Source organism: Bombina bombina, chromosome 4, assembly GCF_027579735.1.
Source record: "Bombina bombina isolate aBomBom1 chromosome 4, aBomBom1.pri, whole genome shotgun sequence".
Lineage (NCBI taxonomy): Eukaryota > Metazoa > Chordata > Amphibia > Anura > Bombinatoridae > Bombina > Bombina bombina.
This window is the reverse complement of record NC_069502.1, coordinates 1178537670-1178551864: the sequence shown is the minus strand read 5'-3', so window position 1 is coordinate 1178551864 and position 14195 is coordinate 1178537670. Positions and strand designations below refer to the sequence as shown.

General features: G+C 40.3%; 1 protein-coding gene across 1 annotated transcript in view; it reads left to right on the top strand.

The window, feature by feature from the left end:
- Positions 1-14195, top strand: part of PLB1 (phospholipase B1) — a 185362-nt gene that overhangs the window by 4894 nt on the left and 166273 nt on the right. The window contains exons 5-7 of the mRNA XM_053712807.1: positions 7913-7994; positions 11764-11868; positions 13994-14089. Of these exons, the coding sequence (XP_053568782.1) occupies positions 7913-7994; positions 11764-11868; positions 13994-14089 (283 nt within the window). The remainder of the gene's footprint in view (positions 1-7912; positions 7995-11763; positions 11869-13993; positions 14090-14195) is intronic.

Below are 14195 nucleotides of genomic sequence, written 5' to 3'. Positions count from 1 at the left end.
TTCACCATTGAAATTTGGATGTAGTAATAGTAATTATACTTTATATCCATGAAAATTAAATGAAACCGATTTAATGAAATAATTTTTATCCTTCCACATAATACTTTTTTAATTTTATTTATTTATTTTATAAATCATATTTTACAGGACGGATTTGCTTTAAATTTGCATTACAATCTGATTTATAGGGGTCAATTTATCAAGCTCTGTACGAAACTTAATGCCCTGTGTTGAGTCGCCGGAAACAGAAGTTATGAATAACCTGTCCGTCTGCTCTAAGGCGGCGGACAGAAATCTACCCGATCGAATACGATCGGGTTGACTTACACCCCCTGCTAGCGGCCGATTGGCCACGAATCTGCAGGGGGCGGTATTGCACCAGCAGTTCACAAGAACTGCTGGTGAAATGATAAATGCCGACAGCGTATGCTGTCGGCATTTATCGATGTGTAGTGGACATGATACACTACATCGTATCATCGTATCATGTCCGCTCGCACTATAATAAATTGACCCCATAGAGTGAAGGTTCTTCAGATCTCAGGATAACATTGAAAACTTACTAGAACTTGAAAAATTACATTTAACTAGACATTCATATGTGAGCTCTTCTGCTATACTGTGAAAAACTATTTAAATTATTGAAAGAATAATTTACAGCTGCACGTTCATCTGATATTTTATTTGATTATGATTTTTCTAAAATGTTTTCAGTTATTTGATCCTTTCCCATCATTGACTGCTAAAAAGAGACACAGAACTGCATGTGGCAGAAACTAAAATTTGTAGCTGTGTTTGTCTTAGTTATTGCTCTCAATAAATGTGTGAAAATAAAATATTAAACTAAAAGGTCTGTTTAAATATTTGCAGTGTAGTGTTGTATAGCTGGTCCTGTAGTGACCAGAACTATAGGGTATGGAATTTTGTATTATTTTTACAAATTTTGTTATAAAGAAAACTCCTTATATTAACATAGAAAGTAAAGCAGAATAATGTTTTACTTTGTAAATAATTAATATGTACCATTACTGTAGCTAGACCATTATGCTGTTATCAGGATATAGCTTATAATTGTTATTGGGATATACTGCATAATTACCTATAATATTTTGATAACCTTGCATAATTACCTGTGTTACTGGGATAACTGAATAGATAAGTTTAAAATGAAAATAGTGTGATAGGAAAAAAATCATAAACAGCTGATAACATAGAACCTCAAGGTTAAGGCAGAAATATTTAGAATGTTTATCAATATTTGTACTGTTTGCGGTGTAGTTCTCTTTTTGTGCTGTACACTGTAGATTTTGCTAATTATCCCTGACCTGAGGTATTGAAGTCTAGGGCAAGATTACATATGCGGCGTCGCCCGCAAAAGCCGGCGATGCCGGTTTTTACGCGGTTTTGGTATCACATATACGGCGCCACATATAAATGTGGTGCGTATATATTTCACCCGTCACCAGCAATTATTACTCCCATAAACTAACATAGAACTGTGTCGCAAATCGGTATCACATATTCAGCGCAAGGACTTACGTGGCAAAGATGGAGAATTTTTGGTCCATTTTCACCTCTCCACACATAAGCAGGCACATGCGCTGAAAATGTGAGCACTGTAACTCCCGTAACTGCCTGAAAATATTTACTCACAACTAACGCATGCGCAATATCTATCCACCTGTCAACCGCCAACCCCCACCGCAATAACTTATAAAGTATATTAACCCTTAATCCGCCATTAACCCACATCACAATAAACCTAATAAAACTATTAACCCCTAATCCGCAATTAACCAACAACACAATAAACTTAATAAAACTATTAACCCCTAATCCGCCAAACCCACACAATGCAATAATCCTAATAAATCTATTAACCCCTAATCCGCCAAACCCCCACAGTGCAAATAAGTAATTAAATTATTAAGCCCCCTAACCTAACACCCCTAAATTAACCCCAACTGCCTAAATTAAAAAATACTGTTACAATTAAAATAAAAAAGCTAACATTACTTAAAAATAAAAAAATAAATAAAATTAATCTAAGATTACAAAAAATAAAAGTCTAACATTACATAAAATAATAAACCAAATTATCAAAAATAAAAAAATTAAACTTAATCCGTATGAAAATAAAAAAGCCCCCCCAAAATAAAAACATCCCCTTATCTAATACTAAACTACCATTAGCCCTTAAAAGGGCCTTTTGTAGGACATTCCCCTAAGTTAAACAGTTAAACTAAGTTACACAGCTCTAACAGTAAAACCCACCACCCAACAAACCCCCCAAAATAAAAAAACCTAACAGTAAAAAATCCTAAACTACCCATTGCCCCTAAAATAGCATTTTTATGGGCATTGTCCTTAAAAGTGAATTCCGCTCTTTAAGGAGTGCCCAATAAATCCCTAATCTAAAAAAAACAAACCCCTAAAAAAAAAAAAAGCCTAAGTCTAACCCCCCAAATAGGTACTCACCATTCCTGAAGTCTGGCGGAGAAGGTCCTGTTCCAGACGTTGAAGTCTTCTTCCAAGCGTCCGACATCTTCTTCCAAGTGGGGACCACTTCCTTCTTCTTTCAGGACCAAGACGGCGTGGAGCAGAGATGAGCGCTGAGCAGGACAGGCGACCAGAGAGCCATGGAGCTTAAAGGATCTTTTTTGTACAATCAAATTCAAGGTGCGCGTTTAAATATGGCGTCACTTGCATTCCTATTGGCTGATTTGATTCTTCAAATTCAAATCAGCCAATAGGATGAGAGCTACTGAAATCCTATTAGCTGATTTGAACAGCCAATAGGATTTCAGTAGCTCTCATCCTATTGGCTGATTTGAATTTGAAGAATCAAATCAGCCAATAGGAATGCAAGGGACGCCATATTTAAACACATACCTTGAATTCACTATTCAGTGTACAGCGGCAATCGTACAAAGAGGAACCTCCACACTCCATGGCTCTGCATTCGCCGGTCCTGCTCCTCGCTCATCTCTGTTTCTTGCTGGTTTGGTCCTGAATGAAGAAGGAAGTGGTCCCCACTTTGAAGAAGATGTCGGCCGCTTGGAAGAAGACTTGAACGCCTGGAACAGGACCTTCTCCGCCGGACTTCAGGATCGGTGAGTGCCTATTTGGGGGTTAAACTTAGGCTTTTTTTTATTTATTTTTTATTTTATTTGCAATGCCCTGCATAAAGCCCTTTTAAGGGCTATTGGTAGTTTAGCATTAGATTAGTGGGTGTTTTTATTGGGGGGGGGGTTATTTTCATAGGAATTAGGTTTAATTTTTATTATTTTGAATAATTTTGTTTATTATTTTCTGTAATGTTAGACTTTTTTATTTTTGGTAATTTTAGATTAATTTATTTTAATTTAATCTGAGGTTTATTTTTCTAAATACTGTTAGGATTTTTTATTTTAATGATAATTTAGTATTTTATTTTTTTATGTAATTTGGGGTTAATTTAGTGGGTGTGAGGTTAGGGGGCTTAGTAATTAAATTAGTTATTTACGTTGTGGAGGTTTGGCGGATTAGGGGTTAATAGGTTAATTAGGGTACTTGCATTGTGGGGGTTTGGCGGATTAGGGGCTAATAGTTTTATTAGGATTATTGCGTTGTGTGGGTTTGGTGGTTTAAGGGTTAATAGATTTATTAGGATTAAATTAGTTATTTGCGTTGTGTCGGTTTGGTGGATTAGGTGTTAATAGATTTATAAGGTTTGTTGCGATGTGGGTTAATGGCGGATTATGGATTAATAGTTTTAATAGATACTTTGCGATTTGGGTTAATGGCGGATTAGGGGTTAATACATTTATTCTGTAGTTTGCGATGTTGGGGTTGGCAGATTTAGGGGTTAATACTTTTACTAGGTAGATCGCGATGTAGGCGAATGGCGGATTAGGGGTTCATAGTATTAATTAGGTATATTGCGTTGTGGGGGGGTTGTCGGTTTAGGCGTCAATACAACTAATAACATTTATTATTAGTTGTGATGTGGGGGGATTGAGGATATAGGGGCTTTACGTGTCGAGTTTATTTTTGGGAGGTGCGTTAGACTTTTACGGGAGATTTTTTTTTATTTTTTTTATTTTCTTAGGCACCGGCAGTTTCTAAAGTGCCGTAAGTCACTGGCAACTCCAGAAATTTGTATTTACGCACATTTCTGGACATCGCTAGTTTATCCGACTTACGGCACTTTATGAACTGCCGGCGCTGTATATGTGATACCCCGATGTGTGCGGGTTTCAGCAGTTACGCTGAAGCTTGCACCACATATGTAATCTCGCCCCTGGTGTCATTCACTGATAAGCTGTGATCAATAATAGTTAGGAGGAATCTCAGTGTTCTTATGTCTGCTTAAAAGAACATGGAAGTCAAAATTAAAGGGACATTAAACTCAAATGTTTTCTTCCATCATTCAGATAGATTATACATTTTTAAACAACTTTTCAATATACTTCTGTTATCAATGTTGCTTCATTCTCTTGGTATCTTTTATTGAAGAAGCAGCAATTAACACATTTGTAAGCCAATGAAAATGGGCATACAAGTTCATCCACCTATCAGCAACTAGCTTCAAGCTCCTGAGCCTATCTAGATATTCTTTTCAACACAGGATACCAAAAGAATGAAGCAAATTAGATAATAGAAGTAATTTGGAAAGTTGTTTAAAATTGTATGCTCTATCTAAATCATGACAGAAATATTTTGGGTTTTATGTCCCTTTAAACTTTCATGATTTAAATAGTGTGTACAAAAAATAATAATGAATATTTTATCATATGTACTTCTTTCTCTTTGTATACTGTGTTGAAATTTAGCTCCATTCCATGAGAGCATACTGATTTAGGCTCATGACTGCGCATGTGTCTTGAGCACTTTATGTTAAACATTGTTGTAGACTCAGCGCCATTCATACATGCCCTTGAGGTTGCTTAGAGGCCTCATTGTAAAGATGAGCTCATGCTTAACCCTTTGAGGGTTAAGCACTTTCCCACCTGGGTGCTAAGCTGTTTTAAAAAAAAATTTTTGTTTTTTTTTCTTCAGATCCCCAAGGCTTACACTGTTGGAAAGGTTAGGTGATTGAAAGGTGGGTCTTGGGGGTCTGTAGCTGCTCAGATGCCTGAGATACAGGCTTCTAAGCAGCATGCCCCCTGCTCCTATACTTAACATTGTGAATTATAAATAAAGTTGCGTGGTGACGTCACCGTGCATAACGTGAAGCCCCGGCGATTCCTGTCACTATGCAGGCCCGATCACCGGAGTGGGAGCCCCCAGATCTCCCTTAAGGTAGGAGAGTGCTAGCGACGGCTCTGAGCCGTCGTTAGCACCAGAGTGGGAAACTCAGAGCCGTCGTTAGCACTCAAGGGGTTAAAATTAATTCTGCATCGTTTCACCTGTTTTCCCACTACTTTATTAGTGGGCTTTCATGCTGTTATCATATAAGCGGCCATATTCGGCATTCGTGTTTACTAACCAATAACAAGATTCTGCCCAGGCCTAAATTCTGTGGCTTTTATATGAATAATTTCAGTTAGATACAGTGTTTAGTAATTGTTTAGACAAAATGAGTTACATTTAAGTGCAAACTATTTATTATTATAGTTTATTTACAGTCATCAGTTTAAGAGCTGACCTGTAAGTAGTAACATGTTTGCGCCATATGTTCTATTCACTATGAATATTTTGATAGAAATACCAATGCTTTAAAAAACCTTAAAACGTATTAATATTTTACAGACAAAGTAACTACATTCATTGAAAATAAAAAATAGTTTTTCCTTCATCATTGCATTAATTTTAAAACAATAAATGAAAGGCCCTTTAACTCCTTCTGCTCCTATGTCAGAATATATTCGACAAAGGGTTTTACCGCTTGCGGTCCAGTGTCGGATATATTCCGACATAGGACCGGAAAGGTGACAAAGTTCCCAGTAACATTACCAGTGATCGGTGCACAGCTAGGCTAGATGTGGCGCTGTGCACTGATCACTGGTACTAGACTGACGCCGCAAGCACAGGGACCGCTACAGGAAGCGGAATGACCCAGACGGCACTGCCAGCAGCTATCAGATTCCCCACTGTCCTGGCTGAATTGGGGAGAAATGAGAGGTCGGGAGGGAGGAGCCTGGCAGCACAACCCTGATGTGTACAAGGGATCTGGATAAGCTGAGCGGCTGAGCCTAATATTCTGCTGTCAGTCTGTGGAGATATATATATAATAATGTGACACATCACTTTCCCATCTGTATCCCTAAGGCTGATGGTAAAATAAATAAGACCTGCTGGCGCACTTATTAAAAATTAATAGGACCGGAAAGGGTTAAATGTTTTTTTGTACTGCTGCTTGTATCAGTCAATCAATGGTCGTTCCTCAGCACTTTAGTTAAAAGTTCACTTTATTTGAAACAGTATAAAAGGAAAAAGTGACGTTTCAGGGTTGCCCCCTTAATCATACATTGGGGCCTATCTATCAAGCTCCGAAAGAAGCTTGACAGCCCGTGTTTCTGGCGAGTCTTCAGACTTGCCAGAAACAGCAGTTATGAAGCTCCATAACCCTGTCCGCCTGCTCTGAGCAGGCGGACAGGAGTCGCCAGAAATCAACCCAATCGAGTATGATCGGGTTGATTGACACCCCTCTGTTGGCGGCCGTGTGTCTGCAGGGGGCGGTGTTGCACCAACAGCTCTTGTGAGCTGCTGGTGCAATGCTGAATACGGAGAGCGTATTGCTTTCCGCATTCAGCGAGGTCTTGCGGACCTGATCCGCACTGTCGGATCAGGTCCGCAAGACCTTTCTTAAATAGGGGCCCTGGTATCATGGTATGATTAAGGGGGAAACTCTGAAACGTCACTTTTTCGTTTTATACTGTTTCAAATAAAGTGAACTTTTAACTAAAGTGCTGAGGACCGACCATTGATTGATTGATAAGCTTTTTGGGGAACTTGGCAGCAACCCCAGGTCTACACACGTACGTTCCACAAGGAGCTGTATCACTTGGAGTATATGCTGCTTGTATCAGTAGCGCTAGCTGCTACTTTAACTTTAGTTAAAAGTTAAAGTAGCAGCTAGCGCTACTGATACAAGCAGCATATACTCCAAGTGATACAGCTCCTTGTGTCCAGCTGCTCCTCTTCCTCCCTGAAGACATTTCACCTAGGAGACAGACGGAATGGATTGGTGTCAGTATGTTTTGTGCATGTGAAAAACCAGTGTTACATTGGAAAACTGTTTGTGGTACTCGGTACTCTGTGTTGTCTGGGGTTTATGATATCAAGTCTTTTTAGCCTGGGGAATTTAATAAGTGAAATAATGGCCCCTAAGTATTGAGAATAAGGTTCCTGATTAGGAAATGAGGAGTGGTCCAGGTTAAGTATGTAAAAATTACAGCAATTAGCAATGAAGTCAATTGATTGTGATTCTGTGAACAACGAAAACAGCTCATTGGCAGGCGTTAACATGTTATTAATTTATCAAGCAATAGATTGTGATCAACCCCTATGTGTTTAACCCCTACAAAGGCTTAAACACATTGTCAAAGTCATCTCCAGAGCAACAATGCACTGCTGGGAGCTAGCTGAGCACATCTGGTGAGCCAGTGACAAGAGGCATTTATATATAGCCACTAATCAGCAGCTAGCTCCCAGTAGCACATTGTTGCTCCTGAGCCTACCTACCTATGATTTTTAACTAAGGACACCAAGAGAATGAAGTAAATTTGCTTGATGCTGTACTATATTAATAGTGTGACTCCCACTCATGCTTCAGTACTAAGTATCTGTAGAAAGTCAGACAGCTGAAGCACATTGATGATTGACAACTTATCACTGAGCAACACCCCTACAGTGTCATTATCAAACCCCTTCTCTTTTTTCAGCAATAAATTGGTAAATAATCAGACATTTCCTCTGTTTTCTGCAGGATGCTGTGCAGCTGTGTGGTGAATTATCCCCATAATTCCACTGAGATTAATACACTTAGCTTTGTTAACAGACAGTACCAGGTAAGCAATTTATCTAACCCACTTCATTTTTATAAAACATAGATGTGGCCCTCATTACTTTCAATACCCTCGGTGTTAGTGCCAAATGTCTGTCAAAGTTTTCAGTCACTTCTAAAACTGAATGAGGAAGTATGTAAACAAATGTAAACTATAAATACTTTATATATCTTTTAAATTAACAGCAAAGCTCTGCCTTACTTGCCTTATCTGTCCTCATGTGCTTAATAAAACATAGCTTTTAAAAACATTAAAGGGACAATGTACTGTAAAACTGGTTTTCCCTTAAAGGGACATAAAACACTTTGAGATGATAATATAAAAAGATAAATGGTATACATATATAAATAAAACTCTGCAATATACTTTCAATATATTTCATAGACACATATATATACACACGCATGAGCACACACACATGCACGCACACAGACATATAGATATACACATGCACCCTCTTTTGCTCCAAACCCTCCAATCCTACGGCATTTGTGACACAGCCCTCTTGTTGTTCTCTTCCTACCTCTCAAACTGTACCTTTAATGTAGCCTTCTCTGGGGCCTCCTCTGCCCCGTCACCACTTTCTTGGGGTACGGCAAGGCTCTGTCTTCAGTCCCCTTCTCTTCTCAATCTACACGTTCCCTAATAAAGTCCCATGGGTTCCAATATCATTTGTATGCCAATGACACTCAAATCTACATCTCTGCTCCAGACCTATCTCCTTCCTTGTTAACCCATGTCACTGTCTTTCTCACATCTCTTCCTGGATGTCCTCTCTCTACCTCAAGCTAAATCTCTCCTAAACTGAGCTCGTTATTTTCCCCCCTTCTTCCAAAATCTCCATCCGCAATCTCTCTATAACTGTCGACAACTCCATCATTACCCCTACCCCGCATGCCCAATGTCTTTGGGTCACACTTGACTCAGATCTTTCTTTCACTCCTCAGATTCAGTCCTTGGATAAATCCTGCTGCTTCCACCTTAAAAACATCTAAAAAAATTAGACAATTAATTACACAAGACACATTTAAGATTTTAATCCACTCTCTCATCCTTTCCCGCCTCGATTACTGCAACTCTGTCCTCTCTGGTCTCCCCACCTGCCGCCTAGCTCCTTTACAATCCATAATGAATGCCTCTGCCAGGCTCATCTTCCTTACATGTCGCTCTTCATCTGCTGCACCTCTCTGCCAATCCCTTCACTGGCTTCCTCTTGCCTCCAGATTAAACACAAAATTCTCACTCTGACATACAAAGCCCTCAACTGCACTGCTCCCCCCTATATCTCAGACCTTGTCTCCAGATACTCTCCCTCCCGTCTCCTTCACTCTGCTCATGACCTCCTACTCTCCTCCTCTCTGGTTACCTCATCACACTCCCGTTTACAGGACTTCTCCAGACTGGCTCCCATCTTGTGGAACTCTCTGCCTCAATCCGCAAGACTCTCCCCTAGTTTTGAAAGCTTCAAGCGCTCCCTAAAGACTCTACTAGTCAGGGATGCATACAACCTACGCTAACCTTACTTTATACCAGTTCCTCTCCTCCATTGCTATCCACCATGTACCCCCTTAGCATGTAAACCTAAGAGTCCAGCTGTTTGTAGATAACCTTCTTAAGAGCTGACTACAACAGTGCGACTCTTGGCAGGGCCCTCTACCAGATTGATCCCTATAAATGTTTCCTTGTATTCCGCCTATGTTTATAGCGCTGCAGAATCTGTTGGCACTCTACAAATAATCAATAATAATGCACAGGCACACACACACATGCACAAACACAGACATATAGATATACACATGCACAGGCACACACACACATGCACGCACACAGACACATAGATATGCACATGCACAGGCACACACATATGCATGTACACAAATAGCTATACACATGCACAGGCACGTACACAGACACATAGATATACACATGCACAGGCGCACACACACATGCATGCACACAGACACATAGATATACACATGCACACACACATGCACGCACACAGACAAATAGCTATACATATGCACAGACACACACATGCATGCACACAGACACATAGATATACACATGCACACACACAGACAAATAGCTATACATACACACAGGCACACACACATGCACGTACACAGACACATAGATATGCACAGGCACGGCACTCACACAAAAATATAGATATACACATGCATGGGCACAGACACATAGCTATACACATGCACACACACACATGCACACACACAGACACATAGATATACACACGCACAGGTGCAAGCACACGCATGCATGCACACAGATACATAGATATACACACGCACAGGCACAGACACATAGCTAAACACACGCACAGACACACACACACACATTCATGCACACAGGCACGTAACTATGCACACGCACAGGCACACACACACATTCATGCACACAGACACATAGCTTTACACACACACAGACACATAGCTATACACACGCACAGGCACACACACACACATTCATGCACACAGACACATAGCTATACACACGCACAGGCACACACACACATTCATGCACACAGACACATAGCTATACACACGCACAGACATACACACACATTCATGCACACAGACACATAGCTTTACACACACACACAGACACATAGCTATACACACGCACAGGCACACACACACACATTCATGCACACAGACACATAGCTATACACACGCACAGGCACACACACACACACACACATTCATGCACACAGACACATAGCTATACACACGCACAGACATACACACACATTCATGCACACAGACACATAGCTTTACACACATACAGACACATAGCTATACACACGCACAGGCACACACACACACATTCATGCACACAGACACATAGCTATACACACGCACAGGCACACACACACATTCATGCACACAGACACATAGCTATACACACGCACAGACATACACACACATTCATGCACACAGACACGTAACTATACACACGCACAGGCACACACACACATACACATTCATGCACACAGACACATAGCTTTACACACACACAGACACATAGCTATACACACGCACAGGCACACATACATTCATGCACACAGACACATAGCTATACACACGCACAGACACACACACACATTCATGCACACAGACACGTAACTATACACACGCACAGGCACACACACACATTCATGCACACAGACACATAGCTATACATAGACACACACACACATCCATGCACACATACACGTAATTATACACATGCACAGGCACACACACACATTCATGCACACAGACACATAGCTATGCATAGGCACACACACATGCACGTACACAGACACATAGCTATACACAGGCACACGCACACAGACACATAGCTATACATACGCACAGACACACAGACACATAGCTATACACACGCACAGGCACACACACACATGCATGCACACAGACACATAGATATACACATGCACAGGTGCAAGCACGCATGCACACACACAGACATATAGCTATACACACGCACAGGCACACACACACATGCATGCACACAGACACATAGATATACACACGCACAGGCGCAAGTACACATGCACGCACACAGACATATAGCTATACACACGCACAGGCGCAAGCACACATGCATGCACACAGACACATAGATATACACACGCACAGGCACATGCAAACATGCACGCACACAGACTTAAATGGAGGTTTAATGAACATAAGTTTTATGAACGCATCAGTTTTCTGCCTTAATTGTGCCTCAATTCTGTATATTTTCTTAGGAAAAAACTCGCCAGTTAGTGGAAAGCGGCAGATATGACACACGAGAGGACTTCACTGTTGTCATCCAACCATTTTTGGAGACTCTTGAGATACCAAAAACTGTGGTAAATAAGAAAAAAAATATTAAGTGAAGATATAATCGGAGGTAGAACTATATTAATAGCACCAGATTAAATCACTGAATTTTCAAATACGTATTAACCGAGGCATGTGAGACTTTTTAGTATGGGGAAGTGGCTTTGTTTAATCTAGGTTCTGAGATTATAATGTTGTCTTCCAATATTTGACCCCAATTTCTTCATATCACACCCTTCTACTCACCATTTACAACACACATGTCTAGGGTTGCCACCCGTCCCTTAAAATACAGAATGCTTATATATATATGTATATACACATGCTGCAGGGTGTGCAGGGAGGAATATGAATAGTGCTGTCCAGAAATGCAATACAAGTTCCTCCCTGCACACCCTGCAGCATGTGTAACTCATACGTGTCCAGGAAAACATGGCTGAGGTGGCAACCATACACATGTCCCTATCTTTGCAATTGATTCATGTCTTACAGCTCTCTTTAGATCCAAAGTATGTGTTTCTGGGTTATTGTATATGTGAAAGTTTATGGTTCTTATCACCAAAGGATAGTTAGTTATAGAAGTAGATTTTGTTTCTTTAGTAGAATTTCCAAAATGTCTCAGCCAGACATGCAAATGTTACAAATTCCATTATGCCCCTTATGAAAAAGTTGGAGCATCCATCCCCTTCCCAAGGAACCTGGAATTCAATTTTTCTTTCAGTCATCTAAAAAAGGGTTTGAAGAAGCAATAAAATAGATTGGCGGATGGGTAGCCAGCACAGGTGTAAGACAGTTGTTAAGGCGCAAAATAGCGCTAGTGTGCAATGCTGAGGCAGACAGGGGTGCATATACGTGCCCCTGTCCGCCGCAGCTCGCCTCTGGCGGTCTGAATTCTCCTAAAGGAAATTTAGCACTGCACATGAGCGCTATTTTGCGCTCCCATGCAATCCCGCCCCCTGCCCGCGCGTGATTGCCAATCACACGTGGGCAGGAGCTGTCAATCTCCCCAATTGGAAAAGACTGGGGAGTTTGAATTTTGCCAAACAAGAGGGCGAAGAGGTTAGCAAAGCAACGGTCTGATGACCACTGCTTGTTAAAGGGACACTGAACCCCAATTTTTTCTTTCATGATTCAGATAGAGCATGCAATTTTATCAACTTTTTAGTTTACTCCTATTATCAAAATGTCTTCATTCTCTTGGTATCTTTATTTGAAATGCAGGAATGTAAGTTTAGATGCCGGCCCATTTTTAGTGAACAACCTGGGTTGTTCTTGGTGATTGGTGGATACATTCACCCACCAATAAACAAGTGCTGTCCAGGGTTCTGAACAAAAATAGCTTAGATGCATTCTTTTTCAAATAAAGATAGCAAGAGAACAAAGAAAAAATTATAAATTTGAGTAAATTAGAAAGTTGCTTAAAATTGCATGCTCTATCTGAATCACAAAAGAAAAAATTTAGGTTCAGTGTCCCTTTAATTACAACGTTTTATTTTCTCATGGGAGAACCTGCAGCTGTAGGGGCTCAAAGGCTGGTGAAAGCCTTTGATATATCGACTCCTGAATTCCTCCAGGGGAATTCAGCCCGCCAGAGGCGAGCTGCGGCAGACAGGGGCGCGTATAGGCGTCCCTGTCCGCCTCAGCTTGATAAATCGCCCTCTTAGTGTCTTGGTCTTGTCTGGCGTAGAAAAGGGATAGTTTTGTACATATTGAAGTAGAATTGAATCAAACTGACACAGTGGTTGCGCTGTGAATTTAAAGCAGCTTTAGGATAATTTATGTTTATTGTATCAAAAAAGTGAGGATTTTTTAATATATATTTTTTTATAAATACAAACTTTTAAATGTCAAATCAGCTTTTTGTTTTTCTTAAAGGACCACTAAACACAATATAATAGCACAATCAATAAAAGCATTGACAATGCAAAAGTATTTAGTTTGAATTTCAAATGAGTAGTAGATTTTTTTTCTAACAAATGTCAGTTAAATTTCCTTCCTAATGCATCATGTGACAGCCACCAGCCAATCACAAAATGCATATACTTATATCCTGTGAATCTTGCAAATGCTCAGTAGGAACTGGTGCATCAGAAAGTGTGCATATAAAAAGAATTGGAAAGTTTATTTTTGACTTGACTGTCCCTTTAACTGTAGGACGGAGTGCCTGACAGAACATTTATGGCTCCGGACTGCTTCCATTTTAGTGAGAGATCCCATGCACAGGCAGCTCGCGGGCTTTGGAAAAACATGGTGAGTATAAAACCTGCGGTATACTAGCTCAGTTATCATTTGTAATCACACAACTCACAAGGAAAACAATCGACAACGCTAATTCACAATTGCCAATGTTTTGTTT